Source organism: Xiphias gladius, chromosome 7, assembly GCF_016859285.1.
Source record: "Xiphias gladius isolate SHS-SW01 ecotype Sanya breed wild chromosome 7, ASM1685928v1, whole genome shotgun sequence".
NCBI classification, from domain to species: domain Eukaryota; kingdom Metazoa; phylum Chordata; class Actinopteri; order Istiophoriformes; family Xiphiidae; genus Xiphias; species Xiphias gladius.
Window position 1 is genome coordinate 24,655,389 of NC_053406.1, and position 21,355 is coordinate 24,676,743.

The window sequence follows — 21,355 nt, forward strand, 5'->3', positions numbered from 1 at the left end:
GATTAATCAAAATGAGATTTTGACTCTGCGTCCTTTTTCTGTCTGATTTTCAAATGTGTTTGCTGTTTTTTTTTTTTTTGTGTTTGTGGGGGGGGGGAATTATACAAAGATGGGTGACAAATCAAAGGAAAAACCTGAAAAATGAGTGGAGAAACAGGATGACAGTGCCCCCATCCATAGGGCACGAGGGGTCACTGAATGGTTTGATGATTTTGAAAATGATGCGAATCAAATACCGTGGCCTTCGCAGTCACTAGATCTCATCCCAGTTGAATACCTATGGGAGATTTTGGACTGACGTGTTGGACATCGCTCTCCACTGCCATCATCAAAACACCAAATGAGGCAATATCTTCTGGAAGAAAGAAGAAAGCTGTTCTGGCGGCTCTTGGTGGCCCAACACCTTACTAAGACACTTTATGTTGTTTGTTTTTTTTTGCCTTAAATTTGTCACCCGTCTGTGTATGTATTATTCTGTATGTAAGTATTTATCATGATTGTGAAATTTGCCATGTCCTCATCAGAGTTACCTAATCAGTATTCATCTTGGAGTCTATTTTTTTTTTTTTTCTTCCCAGGTGTATTGACATTCTGGAGCTGTCGGAGCGTCAGGATCTGATGAAGTTCCACTACCACACCCTCATGCTCTACTGCGCCGTGTGTGCACTTGGCAACAACCGAGTGGCTCATGCCCTGTGCAGCCATGTGGATGAATCCCAGCTTTTCTATGCCATCGAGAACACCTACCTTCCCGGACCTCTCCGCAGCGGCTACTATGACCTGCTCATCAGCATCCACCTGGAGTCTGCTAAGCGGTCACGCCTGGGCACCAACAGGGAGTTTATCGTCCCCATGACTGAAGACACTCTCAGCATCCATCTCTATCCTGATGCAAAGAAGGCCTATTCTCTCCCCGGTGTTGGCCTCACCACCTGCTTACAGCCCAAGCTGCATTTCTCATCCATCAACTTTGTCGGCACGGACCCTGATCTGTACACCCTTAGTCCTGTCTTCCCTCTACAAGTAAGAAGCAAGAGACAGATTGCATTGGTGCAAAAATGCAAAAAAAAATGTGTTACCTTTTTGCTTATTTTGATCTTTCCTCCATAGGAGCTGAAGACCAGGGCGATTAGCATGCTAACAGAGGCCGTGCTGGATGGTAGCCAGGCCATGCGGGATCCAGTAGGAGGCAGTGTGGAGTTCCACTTTGTCCCAATCCTGAAACTGATAAGTACATTGCTCATTATGGGCATCTTCAACGACGAAGACACCAAGCACATCCTCAAGATGATCGATCCCAATGTTTTCAGTGGAAAGGAAGAGGAGGAGGAGGAGGAGGGGGGAGAAAAAGCCGAGGAGGTTGGAACTGTTGAAGGACAAAGTGAGGACGCGAAGGAGGAGGAAATGGAGGAGGAAGCTGAGGCTGAATTTGAGGACGAAGGGGTTGGTGATGAGGAAGAGGAGGAGGTGAAAGATTTGGAGAAAGGAGAGCATGAGGAGGAAGAGCCTGAACCTACAGAGAAAGGAGAAGAGGGGGAGAAGGAGGGAGAGGCTATAGTAGAAAAAGTGGATGGAGAGAAAGCAGAGGAGGAGAAGGAGGCAGAGGCAATGGAGGCAGAACTAAAAGAGGAGGAGGAGGGTTTGGAGGAAGGATTACTCCAGATGAAGCTGCCAGAGTCTGTCAAACTGCAGGTCAATCTGACATTTAATCACTGACTGCTATCCATCGGTAGAATTTATGTGAATATATAAATATATTACAGAATTCATATCATTAAAATATCTTTTGCATATTTACTAATAATACATTTTAAACTCTTGTCCCTGTCTTATCTCCCTCTCCCAGATGTGCAAACTCCTGCAGTACTTTTGCGACTGCGAGCTGCGACACAGAGTGGAAGCCATTGTGGCCTATTCAGACCAATTTGTCCACGATATCCAGAACAACCAACGAATCCGTTACAGCCAGTTAATGAGAGCCTTCACCATGACGGCTGCTGAGACTGCACGCAAGACCCGCGAGTTCCGTTCACCACCACAAGACCAGGTACTAAGTATTTTAACCAGAAACCTTCTTCAGCCTCAGCAATTTTGTTTTATGGCGTTTGAATTTGAATGATACAGATAGTGTTTCTTCTACAAGTTATATTTTAACCCCTAATTTCTTAGGACAGTGAGAGCTCATATTGAGAAGGGCTTGTACTAAAAAATCTGAGAGCGAGTTTTTTTTAGGTGTTATATCAAATGTATCGTTGAGAACACAAGGACAACAATGAAACACATGTTCGGTTTTGGGAAAGACCATAATAAACCTCAGCATGTCAATGAAAATGCCTCATGTAAAACGAGAAGGAGCAAAACAGACAAAATTTGCTGATGGGTTGTCTTAATGTGCTTCTCTTCAAGGTTCTTTTGCTGACAAACTTTAAACACGGTCCAGAGGATGAGGACTGTCCAGTACCTGAGGAGGTGCGAGATACTCTGGGAGAGTTCCACAATGACCTCCTGCTTCACTGCGGTGAGAAGTTATTTAATGATCCTGTGTATTTTTTACCCTGCAGGTCTGAATTTTCCTTTTTTTTTTTTTTTTTTCTTTATATTTGGGGTTTTATGCAATGTTCCCATTTTACACATAGGTATACATATTGAGGAGGAGGCAGAAGAGGAGGAGGTGGACACCTCACTGAGGGGCAGACTCCTCAGTCTGGTGGACAAGATCAAGAGCTTGCGCAAGAAGGAGGAGGAGGAGAAGCCAGAGGTTGAAGAGGAGCCAAAACCCAGTAAGATTAACAGCTAGATTACCTGTGAAATATTTGAAAGACTTGAATGGCATTTTTCACAAATAGCCTTTGCTCTTTAATGGTTACCTTTTGATTTATTTTATATCAGGTCAAAATGAATGGCCAGTGCTCACATTCCATATTATAGAGACAATTTCATCACTCTGGTTGTCATCAGAATTTTAGTCTTTTTCACACTAAAATAATCTGGGAAAATGATTTTGAGTAATTTGGAAAATGGAAAGGGACAATATTCATAACAAAAGTTTTTCACTGACTGTACAGAACATAGACCATCAGCTGCCTCAGTCCAAAAATGTAAAACTCAGCCTTTATAAATTCATGATAGTTAAATAGGATTGATGCCACTTTCTTCGTCCACTTCACCAAGGCACCCTTCAGGAACTGATCTCCCACACCATGATCCACTGGGCCCAGGAGTCGTTCATCCAGAACCCTGAGCTGGTGCGTCTAATGTTCAGCCTGCTCCACAGACAGTATGATGGCCTGGGCGAGCTGATCCGAGCGCTGCCCAAAGCCTACGCCATCAACGCCGTGTCTGTTCAGGACACGATAGACCTACTTGAGTGTTTAGGACAGATACGTTCGCTGCTTATTGTCCAGATGGGCCCAGAAGAAGAGCGGCTCATGATCCAGAGCATCGGGTCAGTGTCGCGTTGGTGCTATGTATTCTGTACACATCTCTAACCCAGATAAAGCTGAGAGATGTGATATTGATATTTTGATATTTATATTTTCCTGTCATAATATGTTAGTTATTTCTACTTGGTGCCCTAGTTGTTCTCTCACTTAGTTTGCTAATTTGACTGCGCCACTGTTATTCTTGAAATATGGACATAAATGTGTTTTTGTTTTGTTTTTTTCTTTTTTTTTGTGATCAGGCTCTATGGCATTTCATTTTGCCTGTAATTGTTTTCTAATGTGTTATCAGAAGTTAACCAGTTCAAACTACATGAGTAAAGAAATGTAACATGTTATTCTGATTTCTGTATTTTTTTGAAAAATCTTCAGGAACATCATGAACAACAAGGTGTTCTACCAACACCCCAATCTGATGAGAGCACTCGGTATGCATGAGACTGTCATGGAGGTGATGGTCAACGTGTTGGGCGGAGGAGGAGACTCAAAGGTAACTCTGATGACTGTGCTTTTGTTTAGTTAACATATCTTATTCAGTGTAACCAGTCTAAATGAGTGGCTCGTTGGACACTTGATTAAATTGTTAGAGGAATCACCGTTGCCGGGCACGGTACATAGAATGTATTTTAGACAGAATGTATCTTTTCACTTTTTCCCTCCAGGAGATTCGATTCCCTCAGATGGTTACCAACTGCTGTCGTTTCCTGTGTTACTTCTGTCGTATCAGCCGACAGAACCAGCGCTCCATGTTTGACCATTTGAGCTACCTGCTACAGAACAGTGGCATCGGCTTGGGTCAGTGTCAGCCACCTATGTACAGTTTGCTGGACTGTACATATGGCAACTTTTATTATATTTATCTGTATTTATTTTGAATATTCAAAAAAGAGGTTAAGATGTAAAGATCAGATTCTAAAATGTCCCCATCATAGAGGCCCTGCTCGCTGTAAACTGCAGTGAAATTTTTGCGCTTACACTAGACAACAAAACTAATTTTGATGAATGAGACCCCAGAAAAATCCAGATAAAATATTGTCCTTTTGAAAAATCTGGAATGATGAGCTTGTATGTAAGGCAAAGAACAAACAAACATACAGTCACTGTGTTTATTTTACATTTGCAGGGATGCGTGGGTCCACACCTCTGGATGTGGCTGCTGCTTCCTGCATTGACAATAATGAGCTGGCGTTGGCTTTGCAAGAGCAGGACCTGGACATGGTTTGAGCAAACAAAAAAATGACAAAGAAATACACATGAAAAGATACAGTGGACTTGTTATCTCATTATCTCTCCTGGTGATGTAGGTGGTGACATACTTGGCGGGCTGTGGACTGCAGATGTGTCCAATGCTCATGTCTAAGGGCTACCCTGACATCGGCTGGAATCCCGGTGGTGGAGAACGATACCTGGATTTCCTCCGCTTTGCTGTCTTTGTTAATGGTCAGCCCCCTCATATGATGATAAAATTTGTAGTTTTGAGCTGTGAGTCACTTTCACTGACGTGCACAACTACTCCTCACAGGGGAGAGCGTAGAGGAGAACGCCAATGTAGTGGTGCGTCTGCTCATCCGTCGGCCCGAGTGCTTTGGCCCGGCCCTGAGAGGGGAGGGCGGGAATGGTCTGCTGGCTGCCATGGAGGAGGCCATCAAGATCTCAGAGGATCCAGCAAGGGATGGACCCACTGTCAAAAAAGACAGACGCTTCATGTAAGTGATGGCGCAGGAGATACTTATACATACAGGCTATTCACATTTAAGTTTGTAATAGCAAAACTTGATCAACTGATCAGGTTTGACTCAATACAAAACAACTTGGACAAAAAAAGATGTTTTCTTGATTGGCAGGTTTGGTGGTGAGGAACAGCAGGAGGAGAACCGTGTGCATCTGGGAAATGCTATCATGTCCTTCTACTCAGCCCTCATTGATCTGCTGGGTCGCTGTGCCCCTGAAATGCATGTGAGTAGAGTGGCTTTTCACACCACTGATTTCTCCTTAGCCTCCATGAACAGTGGTCACGTAAGTGGTTGATGAGCAGGGGTTAGTTTCACACAGTAAGACTTAAATGTTTATATCTACAGCTGATCCAAGCAGGCAAGGGTGAAGCTCTCAGAATCAGGGCCATCCTGAGGTCTCTGGTGCCCATTGAGGACCTGGTGGGAGTCATCAGCTTGCCTGTGCAGATTCCTGCCTACGGCAAAGGTTAGATACAAAGCTGGGATTGTGTATGAACATACTGTGTAAAAAAAAAAAGAGGGGGGGAATTTTGGCGACATACTGCATATATGATTTCTTCTGTCCAAACCACAGATGGTCAGATTATTGAGCCCAAGATGTCCGCCAGTTTTGTGCCAGACCACAAGGCCTCCATGGTCCTGTTCCTTGACAGAGTGTATGGTATTGAGAACCAGGACTTCTTGCTTCATGTGCTGGAGGTTGGCTTCCTGCCTGACATGAGAGCTGCAGCTTCTCTGGACACGGTGAGTAGGGAAAGACACCGTAGACAAGTAAAACAGCAAGAGAAATGTCAGTTGTGTCAACTCCAGAAGTCTGTATGTGGATGTGATTCACTGTTCATCTGTCTCCAGAGTATTGCACTCAGTATAAACAGTTTTTCTTCAGTCGTCTTCTTCTCTGATTACAGGTGGCATTCAGTACGACTGAAATGGCCTTGGCACTGAACCGCTACCTCTGTTCGGCTGTTCTGCCTCTGCTCACCAAGTGTGCCCCGTTGTTTGCCGGGACAGACCACCGGGCCATCATGATCGACTCCATGCTCCACACCATCTATCGTCTGTCTCGTGGCCGAGCCCTTACCAAGGCTCAGAGGGATGTCATTGAGGAGTGCCTCATGTCGCTCTGCAAGTCAGTACTAAAACCAAACCCGTCTCTTGACATACATTATCTTTTTTTTACAAGAGAGCTCGAAAAAGAGTGGCAAAACAGTTAACATGACAACACACACATACACATGAAATATTGTTCAAAGATGGACCAGAAAGACCTGGAGAAAAAAAAATATCATTGCCTATTTTAAACAGTTACATTCCTGATGAAGCATTTTGATGACATTCTCAGGTACCTTCGACCCTCCATGCTGCAGCATCTGCTTAGACGGCTGGTATTTGATGTGCCCATCCTCAATGAATATGCAAAGATGCCTCTTAAGGTTTGGCTGCTATTTAATTTTATTGTATTTGTTTTATTTTTCATTTTATTTGATAACAATAGTAAATGAAACAGAATAGAACAGAAAGTAAACAGTAAAGATAATTAATAATTAATAATTAAACATATATACACACATGCTCAGTTTAAACAGTGATTGGGTAGATCGTGGATAGTAAAGGTGGGAGAAGATTAAGCTTTGCAAAAAACATGTTAAATTACAGTGATTATTGCATTTGCTAACAGTTGCTATACACAGACATTATTGTTAAATTGCTGGCTAATGTCCTTCGCTTGATTTACCTCTGTGATTTGATCATTTCAGCTGTTGACCAATCACTACGAGCGCTGTTGGAAGTATTACTGCTTGCCTAACGGATGGGCTAATTTCGGGGTGACTTCAGAGGAAGAGCTGCATCTTTCTCGTAAACTCTTTTGGGGAATCGTTGAATCTTTGGCGCACAAGGTAAGAGATGAATCTCTTGAAGTCCTCCTGGGGCGTTGTAGGGTTAAAGCTCGTGCCATTATTAACGTGCCGTCTCTGATGTTATCCAACCTCTAGAAATTTGATGCAGAACTCTTCAAGATCGCCATGCCCTGCCTCTGTGCTATAGCGGGAGCCATCCCTCCTGACTATGTGGATGCCAGCTATTCCTCTCCCACTGAGAAAAAGGCCTCTGTGGATGCTGAGGGCAACTTTGATCCCAAACCAGTGGAGACCACCAAGTGAGCACATAGAGGAAAATACAAGTCCAGTACAACAATAGCTCACAGTGACCTACAGATCAAAACTACATACAGTATACATAACAATACAGTTTAAACACTTAATTATAATGTTTTTTAATGCACATTGTTGCTACAAACATACAACAGCAAAATATAATTAATAAAACCAAAATCTCATTTCAACACTTGATTTGACATTATGTTGTTAAACCCTTTTAATGCTTTTGGAAGATGCCTATTAAGGCTTTGTGAATAATGAGCAACCATTAGTGACTATAGATGTAATCATTCAACATTTAATTTTTTTTAAGTTTCAGAGTGAATTATTTTAAGCTTAATGCTGTGATATTCTAAACTTAGTGTGCTGTCATGAATCTGCTTTAGTATGTAATTTCTAACTGAAAAAAATAATAGTACCTGTAAAGAAGATAGGTATATGTGACCTTTAGCACTTAAAGGAGATTAATTATTACTATTTTTCCTATAGGTAAATTCATTCAAGTTACTACAAGTGAATAAAGGAATTCAAGATGTAAGTTTAATTAATAGTGAATGGTATTCATAGCCTGTGCAGTGTTAAATATGAGTTCATTTATTCACAGTACCATCATCCCAGAGAGGCTGGATGCCTTCATCAACAAGTATGCAGAGCACACTCATGACAAATGGGCCTTCGAAAAGGTCAGTTATGAAAATTGTAAATCATCAGATATGAATTAAGGCCCTGTTTCTTATATTAAGATGTTAGTATTTTGTAATAATTGTCTCAATGGTTAAATCAATTTTTCAGATTCAGAACAACTGGACCTATGGAGAGGTGTTAGATGAGAATGCTAAGACTCACCCAATGCTTCGACCATACAAAACGTTCTCTGAAAAGGTAATTATTTGTCACCCTCTGTCTAGTCTGATTCCTTAAGATCTACAGGGGCTAAACTGTCACTAAGCTTTTTTATTAGCCCCGTGTGAGTTCAGATTTGAGGAAGCCTGTACTGCTAAACTAGTATTCCTTTTGAGATTTTCACAGATAGTCTGAAGGTATCGTTAATTTTTAAATCCTCTTCTCTCTGTGACTCAGGACAAGGAGATCTATCGTTGGCCCATCAAAGAATCCATCAAAGCTATGCTGGCCTGGGAGTGGACCTTGGAGAAAGCCAGGGACGGGGAGGGAGAAGTGGAGAAGAAGGCCACCACACGCAAGATCTCCCAAACTGCTCAGGTACAAGGGAGAGGAGTGAAAAAAAAAATGCAGTACTCTGGAGAATGTTTTAATGCTGTCTTGTCTATTTTGGCGTATTGGAAGGGATTGTTCTTACGAAGGGGCAAACAAAAGCAATGATGGATCTCTTACTAATCTAGAGGGACTCAAGATGCTATTGATATCAGCATTCTTAGACATTCTCTCCTTGGACTTAATTAAATGGGTTAAACGATGTTAAAATTAAAGCTTTCCTCAATTTCCGGGAACCTCCTGGAATCCTGTAGAGGTCCCTAAACCTCAAAAGGGGAGCCACTGTTCTACTGTGTTTTCTCTCTTCAGGCCACTTACGATCCCAGTCATGGCTACAGCCCTCAGCCAGTAGACATCTCAGGGATGACCTTGTCCAGAGAGTTGCAGGTACGTATCTTTCTCTCACCTATCAGCACTCTTTCACAGCACTGATGGGTCTTATATTTTGGTTATACATTTGTTAGGAACTTGACAGATTGATTTTCTTACCCCCTCCATGCAGTCTATGGCTGAGCAGCTGGCAGAAAACTATCACAACACCTGGGGCAGGAAGAAGAAGTTGGAGCTACAGGCCAAAGGTGAGAGGGGTCTCTATTACACACCTTTTACATTTTCTAATTTGCGGTCTTTTGATTCCAAAAATGATTTGTGCTCCTGTCAGGCGGTGGCACCCATCCACTGCTTGTTCCTTATGACACCCTGACGGCTAGGGAGAAGGCAAGGGACAGGGAGAAGGCCCAGGACCTTCTCAAGTTCCTCCAGCTCAATGGATACGCTGTTACTAGGTAGGCAGGACATTTCACCATTTCAGTTTGGGATTAAGCGGATTTATACACCTTCTGAACTCCATGTCAGATGGTCGAATAGCCCCCTCCCCCATACCTTTCCAACGTCAGATTGCGGGACTCCGTGTCCTACTGTTTCTGGAACTTTTCGAAAAAGACGATCCGATATTCACACCCACTTCATGCCTTGATGGCCCGCTCTGCGGAGGTGAGAGAGGAGCCAGGCATTGTACTTCTCTTTCAAGCTATCTTTTTTTCATATGTCAGTCAACTATTTGTGCCACGTTTCATGGGTATAACCAAGTGCAACGGTATGAATGTCTCCCTGGAGAGATTGTCATAAAATGTGCGCCATTATGACCATTTTTACACGATACCACATCTCTCCCCTCTCAACATGGTCAGACAGCACATGTAAAAAACTAGCTCTGAGGTACCGTAAACCGGCCTAGTTCTGTTCATGTCTCTCTCTCTTTTTTCTTCATTTTTACTCCCTCTTCTCTCCATTCCCAGGGGTCTGAAGGACATGGAGCAAGACATTTCCTCTATTGAGAAGCGTTTTGCCTATGGCTTCCTCCAGAAGCTTCTTAAATGGATGGACATCGCCCAAGAGTTCATTGCTCATCTTGGTACTGTGGTTTGACAGACAAAAGCCTTTCATTACAATATATTCCAGTGGCAATATATACCTTTTGACTAAGGGCTGACCTATTTTTCATGTTTTTTTTTTTGTTTTTGTTTTTTTAAACAGAGGCTGTGGTTAGCAGTGGTAGAGTGGAGAAGTCACCACACGAACAAGAGATCAAATTCTTTGCCAAGGTGAGCTACTCGATGCATCTTAGTTTTTTTTTTTTTTCTTGCTTGTCTTCAATAGGGGAAACAGAGTACATGGGTTGTAACAGCACCTCCCCTCATAGTTGGTAGTGTTACATTTCAGCTGGACATAAAATTGGTTGTTGTCTTTTTTTCTTCATCTCACTGCTGCTGTTTATGAGCATATGGAGGTGGTTGGGCCTGTTTAATGGCAATTAAATGTAATTGATATTTCATCTTGATTTTTACAGATTCTCTTGCCTCTGATAAATCAATACTTCAAGAATCACTGCCTGTACTTCCTCTCCACTCCTGCGAAAGTCTTGGGTAGTGGAGGGCATTCCTCCAATAAGGAGAAGGAGATGATTGCAAGGTATGTGCAATAAAAGCCTATTCCAAAGACTGGTTTGTTCTCAGAATGATGTGACTTTACCATGTACCTTTCATTTAGTACAGTACTTTTGTGTGATAGTGTCTGTCCTCTCCCTCTTCCATGTCTCTTCATGTCTCTCCTGTTGTGCAATACACTTTATTTCTGTGACCTCCCTTTTGCTTTCTGTGTCACTTCAAACATCTTTCCTTCCCTGTTTCCCCTTACCGTCGTCCTTCTTTTCCCTCCCTTTCCTCTTTTCTCCTCCTACTTCAGTATCTTCTGTAAGTTGGCTGCTTTGGTGAGGCACAGAGTATCTCTTTTTGGTAAGAAATCTGCATGGTGGCGTTATGCCCCGTCACCATCTCTGTCCCTCTGTATTTGTTGTCCTGTCTAATTTATTTTTATTTGTCCAGATCTTTTTTGCTACCTCTTTCCTTCTACCTTCTCATTTACATATTAATCAGCGTTGTATCACAGATATTGTCTATCCTCCCACGTGCTTATTCTCCCCTTCCTTCTTTACTGGATCTCCTCGTCTAATGCTACCCTCTCTTTAGCTCAGCTTGTGCTTGGCTTTGATGTTATCTGCAATCTGGAGTTTTAAAAGTTGATTTTGTTGCATTTAAGGCCTACACTCAGATTGGTACTCACAAACTGAGAGTGATTTGAGCATGAATGTCCGTAGTGTGTCAGGTACCAACAGATATATAGGTATTGTACTGCAGCTCTGTGATGTGTTCTCAGCCTGGCTTATACGAGGCACTATATGCTTTATCTTCATTCTCCTCCCAATTCACCCCCCCGTGTCTTTACTAGTCAGTCACTTCAATGTATTCAGTGGTCACTACACACTGGCAGCCTCTTCACACTTAGCCCGTGCCCTTTAGTCAAAGTGCACCACCGTAGTTGAGCTAAACCTCCAAAAGTACCGATGGAAAAACTCCAAAATGTTGGTTTTGCACTTAAGAAATCAGTTTTTAACAGAGAATATAGCATATGGTTCAGCTGTTCCATAATTAGCTGTTGAAGTTGTGTAATATACAGTATCTGTGTTTGGTAAAAATGAATGGTTTTAATGTAATTTTGGTTTTGCTCAATGTTTTCTAACACGCTCAACTGTAACTGTATGCTCTGTTTTCTGTTTTTAATTTAGAGCTTGTAATGTATTCATCTAAAAATAAATCTGGCCTATACAGTAAATGGAGCTCATGAAAGTGGATTTGTACAGAAAGACAGCTCTGACAACACATCTTTGCTGCACTGTTTTCAGGAACGGATGCAAGTGCAGTGGTGAATTGTCTGCACATTCTCTCGCGATCACTGGATGCCAGGTAACTCACGGTCTATTCATATCACATCCCCATCACCCCCAGGCAGAGACAAAATAGAAACAAACTATCTGACACTTATCTTTCTTTTTGGCTGTTCTTTTGTGACCACTTTTATAAGGACTGTTATGAAATCAGGCCCTGAGATTGTGAAGGCTGGCTTGCGTCAGTTCTTTGAGAGTGCCGCAGATGACATTGAGAAGATGGTTGAAAATCTAAAACTGGGTAAAGTGTCCAGTCGAAACCAGGTCAGAGATACGGCATAGAGCACCATACGGCATTGTTTTTACACTCTTGTTCATTTTCTTATGAGCTGATATCGGTATTTATATATGTGTGTGTTTTCCTGTAGGTTAAGGGTGTGGCCCAGAACATCAACTACACCACCACTGCTCTGCTGCCAGTCCTCACTTCACTGTTTGACCATATCGCCCAGCACCAGTTTGGAGATGACGTCATGTGTGAGTGAATTGCTCCTCTCCTCTCCACTGAATTACTTGTTCACCATTTGCCCTTCAAAGGACTGACTCAAAGCTAATGCAATGCCTCTCTTCTCTACATCCTCAGTGGACGACTTGCAAATATCCTGCTATCGTTTAATGTGCAGTATCTACTCTTTGGGCACTGTGAAGACTCAACATGCAGAGAAGTGAGTAGAGACCTCTGTGGCTCTATGAAAGTCTAAACAAAAAAGTCTAAAGACAAGTTTCCTTCACCAATTTGCATTTTTACAGATTTTGAGTCAAGTGAATTTGATTTATACAGCCCAAAATTTGAATAAGTTTGTACAACATATAACACCCTCTATGCTTAGACCCTTGATTCAGAGGAAAAACTGCATAAGGAACCTTTAACAGGAACAGAAGTTTAATGTATTTTTTCGAAGATTATTTGTACATTGATTTTGACTTGTTTTTAAAACGGTATTTTATGAGGATTTTGTGATGTTTTTCTCCTGTGCAGACAGCGACCAGCTCTTGGCGAGTGTTTGGCCCACTTAGCAGCTGCAATGCCAGTAGCCTTCCTTGAGCCAGTACTGAATGAGTTCAACATGTTTTCTGTTTACACCACCAAGACTCCCAGAGAGAGATCCAGTGGGTTTTAGCATTTTGTCTTCTTTTCCTTACCCTTAAATTTTATTGTACGTGTATGAAATTATAAGAATGCGTTTAATTAGTTGTTTCCTTATCTTTTATTTTTTTCTCCATCATTTCTTTCCCTAATCAGTTCTGGGTCTCCCCAACCAAGTGGAGGAGCTTTGCCCTGATATCCCAGAGCTGGAGATCCTGATGAAGGAGATCAATGACCTAGCTGAGTCTGGGGCTCGCTACACAGAAATGCCCCATGTGATTGAGATCACCCTGCCCATGTTGTGTAACTATCTCCCACGCTGGTGGGAGAGGGGCCCAGAGAATTCCCCCGAGCAGGAGGGCCAGCTCTGCACCGCTGTCACCTCCGAGCATCTCAACCAGCTGCTGGGGAGCATCATGAAGATTGTGGTTAACAACCTGGGGATAGATGAGGCCTCCTGGATGAAGAGATTGGCTGGTGAGTGAGCAGAGATTTCACAATAAATCAGAAGGCTTTCAGGTTAAGTTAGTTATCCAATATAGTTATCCGAGATATTTTCAAAATAAGAGTCCTTATGATCCCTTATTACATTGATTTGTGAATCACAAATGTTGCAAGGTTGGGTCTGCAAACTACTAAAATATGCTTTCATAGTGATTTTTACTTTTCATGCAAGCAGTACATGTATTATGAGTACAGACAACTCAGTTTTCACATTTTGTACATCTAAGATTTGGGGAAAACTACGCTCACTCCCACTACCACTGACGACTGTTGATTCCTCTGTACCCCTTGTCCAGTGTTCGCCCAGCCCATTGTCAGCAGGGCTAAACCAGAGATGCTTAAATCCCACTTCATCCCCACTATGGAAAAACTGAAGAAGCGCTCAGGAAAAGTAGTGGCCGAGGAGGATCAGCTGCGCATGGAGGGCAAGACAGAGGTGGACAGCGAAGACGGGACCATCCGAGATGAGTTTGCTGTGCTGTGTCGGGACCTGTATGCCCTCTACCCGTTGCTCATCCGCTACGTGGACAATAACAGGTAGCTGCGTTGAAATGTAGTTAAAAATGTAGTTGACACTATTCTCCTGTGTGACTTTCAATAAGTTAGCATGGTTCTACTTTAATTACAGTTTAATAGACACACAATTACTGTGTTTGATGTGGAGACTAAAGCACAACGTCTTTTAGTGTAAAAGATGTGTTGGTGTCCATCACTTAAAACTGACATCACCTGGCCGCTGTTTATCGTATTGTATCGTATCTTCGAGTGGCAACACTTTCAGACTTTATGAAATAAACTTTACTGTTGATTATTTCTAATAAAGGTTCAATATAAGTAGCAAATAAAAGAGGGAATGCCAACAGCAACCTAGCCAAGCATAAGCACCTGTGCAGTGTAAAAAGGAGATAAAATAAAGTTTAAGTTTAAAGATAATTCCTCTCCCATCTGTCCTAAGCATTCTCAGCATCTAAGGACATAAATATTATTTGACCTTGTTGTTTGCAAAACTGAAAAGAAAAGTTTGTGTAAAAAATTAACCAATTTTTGTCAGTTGTGATAAAATAAATGACTCTGGGCTGCAACTCAAATGCGACTTGAGTTAATGTATTTCTTGCATTGCTGTCTTTGACTGTAGGGCAAGGTGGCTGACCTGTCCAGATCCAGATGCAGAAGAACTTTTCAGGATGGTGGGAGAGGTCTTCATTTTCTGGTCCAAATCACATGTGAGTTTTCTGGTGCCTGTGGTATTTTCTGGTTTCGTTTTTACTATTCTGGGATTTTTTTTGTCTGTCCTTTTGCCGTTTGCCATTTTTCTTGTCTTATCTATGACAGAACTTTAAGAGGGAGGAGCAGAACTTTGTGGTGATGAATGAAATCAACAACATGTCCTTCCTGACAGCTGACAGTAAGAGCAAGATGAGCAAGGTGAGAGTGGAAAAACTTACTACACTTACTACATATCCTCAGCTGTAACTCATTAAGAAACTAAACTCTAATAATTAATATTTCACTAACACCACCCACTTCAAGCAGAGAAATATTTAACCCCTCTTGATCTACTCTTAGCTGTTATTTCCTTTCTTTCCCTTAAGTTGCTACAGATAAAAACATCAAGTAGATGATCACTCTGTTTTTTTAAATAAATGTTACAGTAATAGGCTATTACATCCCTAATACTATCCTTTTCCGGGACAATGTAAACTGTGGCAGTATATGCCGTTTAGGCAGTAGCAGGAGTGTCGCTAACTGTGTTTTCTCCTTATATCCTGTGTCGGTGTTGGACGCTGGGCCACTAGGCCGGAGATGGAGAGGTTAGACTGTGTTTGTGCACGAGCGCTGTGCTGATCGCATGGCACCTTGAGTTTGGGGAGGCATTTCATCAAGCTCTCCCATGGATACCACACTTCTTACACACAGACCCCAATATTCACACACATAAATACACACAACCAGGGTTATAAACACATAGTTATTATCAGATATTTATTAATGGCAGTGTTATAATAATGTGTATCTGTGGGTGAGATGATAAACTGTATAATTTAGGTTTAGTTGAAACTGCTGATAGTAAAACATTTTTCTGTGAGTGGGACATATTTGCGACTGTATTTGAGCAATATTGAGTGAGTGAGTGTGTGTGTGTGTGTGTGTGTGTGTGTGTGTGTGTGTGTGTGTGTGTGTGTGTGTGCGTGTGTGTGTTTGTGTTTGTGTGTGTGTGTTAGGGATGTTCTTCTATGTTTTTATGTGTGTATTTGTATATGTGTGAGTAGGGGGTCTGGAGCGGCTTGATGAAAGGTCTTTGCTGTAAATCGTAGTGGCCTGGGAGGTTTCATGGTGCTTGGCTGAGCAGTCGTGTATCTCATTTGGAGTGTGCACTCCTGCAGCCGAGCACCATCACTCTATTTTTGTTTGATTAATAAACAGTTTGCCTTTAGTTCGTCCCTGTTGGATACAGCTGTGGGAGCCCGTGCTACCGTGCCATCTGTGATGTTGAAATTTTGTAATTGACGCTTGGATTTCTTTCAGCTTTTATGGTAAAGATTCCTGCACTGGGGGACTCTTCTCCATTCAATATTATCATTGGCTTTGTGTTCACTACTTGTTTACCCCAAAAAGCCTTACCATCCCTTGCTGTTACCGTTAGAATTCCTTGGTCCATCTGTAGCATACGTAGCTAGCTGGGACTGTCGGGGGAAACTGAAGCTATCGACATCACCAGATAGCTGTCATCATAGTTACTAACTGGACTCGTTGCTCCATGTCTAATTCATTGACACCATTAAATTGTTAAATCATTGAATATCTAATCACTGTTTGATTGATGTTTTACGTGGGTGCTGTAAGATAAATAAGAAAAACCTTCTCTCCTTGGCTATCAAATGGGCATTACTGTAGTGAGCTTCTGTTAGCTGATCATCACAACGCCTCTCTCTGCCCAAAAGTTTTTACCCACATACCCACACACCGTGCACACTGAGGGCAGAGAGGGTGCTGTGGGGTCAGACAACAGTCAGTAATGAGCATTGGCACCCTCAGGATGGGAGTGTGTGAGAAGAGCTCCAGGGCGATGGAGCTAACACCATAGACTTGTGCTGTTGACTGTGCTGTCCTGTGGACAGGATGTGCCCTGTCTGGCCACTGCACTACTAACAGTGAGGCTGCACTGTGTGTAACAACTGTAGCTGATGCAGCAATGAAGCACCTGAAACCTCACCAGAGGCTGATGTTTACAGGAAAATGTAGTTGTCGGTCTGTCTTTAACTGAGGAATAATCTTGTTTTACTTAGTTGTTAATTCACTGTATCAGCATGTTATTGCTTAAAATGTTACTGGCAGCTGGTTCTTGCCCTCTCATTGTATCAGTTTCCTTTTATATTTTGTGTTAGAAGTAGTGTTTCTTCATCACTTTTATGTTAAATATTCTCCAAAGCCTCTGATTTCACAAAATATTTTCTGAACAGGAAATTTTTGGTGTAAGGTGTAAGGGGCTTGTAAGCTGGACAGTGATGGATTGGTCTGAACTTTTCTTTCTCTCTTTAGTCCGGAGGCTCAGAGCAGGAGCGCACCAAGAAGAAGCGGCGAGGGGACCGCTACTCTGTGCAGACCTCCCTTATCGTAGCAGCATTAAAGAAGATGCTTCCCATCGGCCTCAATATGTGCTCTCCCGCAGACCAGGAGCTCATCAATCTTGCCAAGATCAGATACTCACTGGTACTTTGATGTGTTTGAAGCCAGCTCACTGACTATATTGTGTCCAAACATGGAAATACTGGCAAATTTTTCCGTTTAATGATTGATTTTCGAATCATGAGTATGTAAGCATCACCAGTGTGACTGTACAATTTTTGAATCAAAATACGAAATAATACTTTTTTTTATCTTTTATATAAAATGATCTCCTATAAAGTTACATATGTCCATAATCATGGACTTCATTTTATTTTCCATTACTCATTTGCGAGTTTTAAGAGGCTGGAATACGTGTCAGTACGCTGTTCGTTAGTCAACTGTAGGATATTTTGATTGTCTTGAATGACAAAATAAATTATGAATGTCCCGTGAATTTTGGTGTCTTCCCTTGTAGAAAGACACAGATGAAGAGGTGAGGGAGTTCTTGCACAACAATCTGCATCTTCAAGGCAAGGTGAGTAGACTTTTAAATTGTTTTACAAATCAAAGAGGAGAATAAATATACGAATTCTCATTTAAATGTATTTAAATGGGTTATACATATTTGACCCTTGGTTTCAGGTGGAAGACCCAGCTATGCGCTGGCAGATGTCTCTGTATAAGGAGATGTCTGGAAAGGCCGAAGATGCCGAGGACCCTGAGAAGGTGGTTAAAAGGGTACAAGAGGTGTCCGCTGTCCTTTACCACATTGAGGTGGTGAGTATGGACTCAAACTCAAGTGCTCTGAAAGCAAACACACATGACATACACATAAAAGGTGTAGGCATTATTTGGTTTTCAGTCGCAGCTTGAGTGTTAGCTGTTGCAAAAAAATGGGGAAATATTCTCAGGAGGGATGTTTTTTCCTTGCTTCAGACTGAGCACCCCTTCAAGTCAAAGAAAATGGTGTGGCACAAGCTGCTGTCCAAACAGCGTCGCAGGGCAGTGGTGGCCTGTTTCAGGATGACACCTCTGTACAACATCCCCACGTAATCATTTCCTTCATACTCACTAAGAAATGATCTGTAATAAAATCTGAAGGCTGTAAGTGAGCCACTGCAACCTTCCCTAATTAAGTCTCAACAACCTCCCGTCTCACAGGCACAGGGCAACCAACATGTTCTTGGATGCTTACAAGCGCAACTGGTTAGAGACCGAGGGTTACTCATTTGAGGACAAGATGATTGACGACTTATCTGTAAGTCATCCTCCCCTTATTTCTGAGACGTACAATTGGTTATTAGTGGCGTATAGCCCACAGTGTATACTAAGGCTTTTGTCATGATTCACGTTACCTCCAATTATTAGAAAGCCATGGAAGAAGAGGAGGAAGAGGAAGAGGAGACCGAGACGAAGCCTGACCCCCTTCATCAGCTGATTCTTCATTTTAGCCGCACAGCTCTCACAGAAAAGACGTAAGAGGCTCTCGCTCCTTCTGCGACTCAACTTTGTGACCTGTTCTTCAGTGAGACCCATTGATTCCTGTTATATGTTGTCTCATTACAGTAAGCTTGAGGTTGACCATCTCTATATGTCATATGCTGATATTATGGCAAAGGTAAGACCTCTGGATGGTCGCTGATCAGGATCATCAGATCTCTCGTATCTAACTGAAATTAGTTTACATTCCTAAGCCATTATGTGAACCAACCTTCGTGCACAAGAGCCACATGAAAAGGCAACTGCAATTCAGTCTGTTGTCGCCTGCAATTTTTCGGAAACAAAATGTAAACCTTATGTACAACATGACTTTGTTTTTCAGACTTTTTGCCTATTCCACAAAACATGTGAGACTGTATTGCTATCTGGAGTAAAATTATATGATCTTGTACTCAGTCCCTGACTTGCTATCATCTCCCCCCAGAGCTGCCACATTGGTGAGGAGGACGAAGGGGGAGAACAAGAGGGGGAGGAGCCAGCCTTTGAGGTGCGACAGACAGAGATGGTATGGGGGGGACCAGGGGAAGGGAGACAGGGGAGTCAACGGAGAAGAGACTCCCCGCGCGTGACACCACGGCATCACACTCGGCACTACCCCCCACCCCACCATTGCTACAACAATTCTCTTTTTTTCTCTTCCTGGCTTTTCTCTTGTTCACTCACACCACTTGTCTATTTCCTGCTATGGTGGACTGACCTGTGCATGCCTTTGCTGGACTCTGCCCACCAGTCGGCTCAATGTTTCAGACTCAATTTGTTTTATTTTCTAAATTGCATGACTTGAGTGCAGAGAGATGGTGCACCTAAGAAAACAAAATTAAACCCAGGTCAAAACTAACCACTGATGTTTTGCCAGTAGTTTGATTTCAGAATCACAATTTCCAAGCCTGAAGTCTACCACAAATTACTACGTCCCAGCATGGTTTAACACATCTACTAAATACTTATCTAAGTACAGCAGCAGTTGAATAAATGCACATATCAAGATGCTGCTGTAAACATACCCAATAAGATTCAGACACCCAAACAGGCAATTTTTAGCACTGCCACTTAGCAATGCTGGCAATGTAGTGGTTAACATTGGTGCAACCGCACAGTAAATATGGACAAACATGGGCTCATTAGCAACTAAAAAGACAGATCATTAGTATGAGTGGCAATTTGAAAGAATATCTCATTGATTTATTTTACCTCAAAGGCCAGGTTTGGACACTGTGATGTTGTAGCTATAGAAACCCATGGCTTTTCCTGGAGGGTAGCATTACATTCATCTGCACTGCAAATTCCTTAATGTACTTTAATAATCCCTTCAGTGAGTTCATTGTTGATTTATATATAAGGTTATTTTCATCACATGAACATCATTACTATTCCCTAATTGGTACCTGGTATGTGCATAGCAATGTGATGCTTCCATCCAAGACTGAATTGAGCAGCTATTTTTGGAAACGTCGATAAGTTATCAAGCCAAACTGTGTAGCAGGTTTGCTAACAGTAGAACCAGCTCTCTTGTGCTGATCTTGTTTGTCTGTGGTCAGTCCCTCCCAGACTTGCACCACCCTTTCCTGACTTACACCCTCCAGTACTCACCCACTAATTAGGCTGTGTTCACCCATATGGACTCACTTGATAACTCTAGTTCGACATCTAACAACTGACAAGTCTCTGATTTTGTTTTGTCCCTACTTTGAATTGGACAATGTTAACAAGTCTCCCTCTCTGTGCTCACCAAGGACTACAGTAAAAGCCTGCACAGTCAGCCATACATACACTGTCCCAAACCCAAACACACACTCACGCAAGCATAGGATCACAGACTCAATCCAGACATGCACACAGACTCCCATAGTCATACACAATCTTTCTTCACTCATCACAAAGACACACAATTCACATGAAAGATGAGCAGAACCACCGTGACCAGAGAAATGTTGCTCCGTAACTTTTAAAAACACAGTCAGGTTTACGAGGGAGGGGTAGATACAGTTCTGGGTGCTTTGGGTGGGGTTTTAAGCATGGTGTGCAGTGGGTGGGTCAAATCTGAATTCTATTGTCAACGGGATTGTTCATAGCAGCTCTCATTTGCAAAGGGAGTATTTTATTGTAGTATAATATAGGACAGTGAAGTAAAGTACTGTTGCATAGTATAGATTAGTGTATTGTATCATGTAGCAGCATTAAAGAAGTATAACATAGTATTGCACTGTACAGTGTAATTTTGTACAGCACTGTATAATAATTTCAAAACTTACCGGGTCTTCATATTATGTTATAATAACAGTAAACAATCTCTAACAGTTTTAAAAACATTTAATATTACAATTTTATTTAGTTCAAATAGTTCAAACTGAAGTTGTTGTCCCGGAAAATGTAATTATTTTTTTGCCATTAAATATCAAATCAAAATCTCTAATTCAATTAGTTTAAGATGAAAAATTGCACAGCCCTGAAATTGCGATTTCAAAACATTAAATACCAATATCCGGAACTTGTTATGTTGCTTAAAGTAAATCCACGGTGGCACTTGTGACTTCACAAGAGTCCAGTGCTAAAATAACTGAAGAATACTTATAGTCAATTCAAGGAAATGCCTTTCCCTCAGTTTCAAATAGTGTCCTATAGTTTAACTGAAAAGCAGACAGGAACCACTCGATGCTGCTGCAGGTAGCGTAACTGCAGCACTTTAGGTCGTAAAGTGAGAGTCGATAGATCGACTCTTAGTTGTACCGTTGGAAGCGGGAGTTGCATGCTGTAAGCGTTACTCTAACAACTACTGTCGCTTCCTCGGAAGAGTGTGTGAAGTGCGT

General features: G+C 42.0%; 1 protein-coding gene across 1 annotated transcript in view; it reads left to right on the forward strand.

The window, feature by feature from the left end:
* ryr1b (ryanodine receptor 1b (skeletal)) overlaps positions 1–21,355 on the forward strand; it is a 51,114-nt gene that overhangs the window by 12,947 nt on the left and 16,812 nt on the right. The window contains 47 exon segments of the mRNA XM_040130320.1: positions 579–1,023; positions 1,111–1,350; positions 1,591–1,692; positions 1,847–2,047; positions 2,407–2,518; positions 2,637–2,780; positions 3,172–3,445; positions 3,813–3,930; positions 4,103–4,235; positions 4,564–4,658; positions 4,745–4,880; positions 4,963–5,133; positions 5,201–5,229; positions 5,304–5,396; positions 5,519–5,639; positions 5,748–5,917; positions 6,082–6,302; positions 6,516–6,606; positions 6,931–7,071; positions 7,168–7,331; positions 7,937–8,015; positions 8,125–8,214; positions 8,413–8,553; positions 8,875–8,952; positions 9,068–9,143; positions 9,227–9,350; positions 9,864–9,979; positions 10,102–10,169; positions 10,415–10,536; positions 10,810–10,859; positions 11,807–11,867; positions 11,986–12,112; positions 12,217–12,325; positions 12,432–12,513; positions 12,828–12,958; positions 13,092–13,412; positions 13,736–13,976; positions 14,575–14,662; positions 14,772–14,864; positions 16,980–17,150; positions 17,524–17,583; positions 17,691–17,825; positions 17,985–18,097; positions 18,210–18,306; positions 18,417–18,523; positions 18,615–18,666; positions 18,973–19,035. Of these exon segments, the coding sequence (XP_039986254.1) occupies positions 579–1,023; positions 1,111–1,350; positions 1,591–1,692; positions 1,847–2,047; positions 2,407–2,518; positions 2,637–2,780; positions 3,172–3,445; positions 3,813–3,930; positions 4,103–4,235; positions 4,564–4,658; positions 4,745–4,880; positions 4,963–5,133; positions 5,201–5,229; positions 5,304–5,396; positions 5,519–5,639; positions 5,748–5,917; positions 6,082–6,302; positions 6,516–6,606; positions 6,931–7,071; positions 7,168–7,331; positions 7,937–8,015; positions 8,125–8,214; positions 8,413–8,553; positions 8,875–8,952; positions 9,068–9,143; positions 9,227–9,350; positions 9,864–9,979; positions 10,102–10,169; positions 10,415–10,536; positions 10,810–10,859; positions 11,807–11,867; positions 11,986–12,112; positions 12,217–12,325; positions 12,432–12,513; positions 12,828–12,958; positions 13,092–13,412; positions 13,736–13,976; positions 14,575–14,662; positions 14,772–14,864; positions 16,980–17,150; positions 17,524–17,583; positions 17,691–17,825; positions 17,985–18,097; positions 18,210–18,306; positions 18,417–18,523; positions 18,615–18,666; positions 18,973–19,035 (6,196 nt within the window).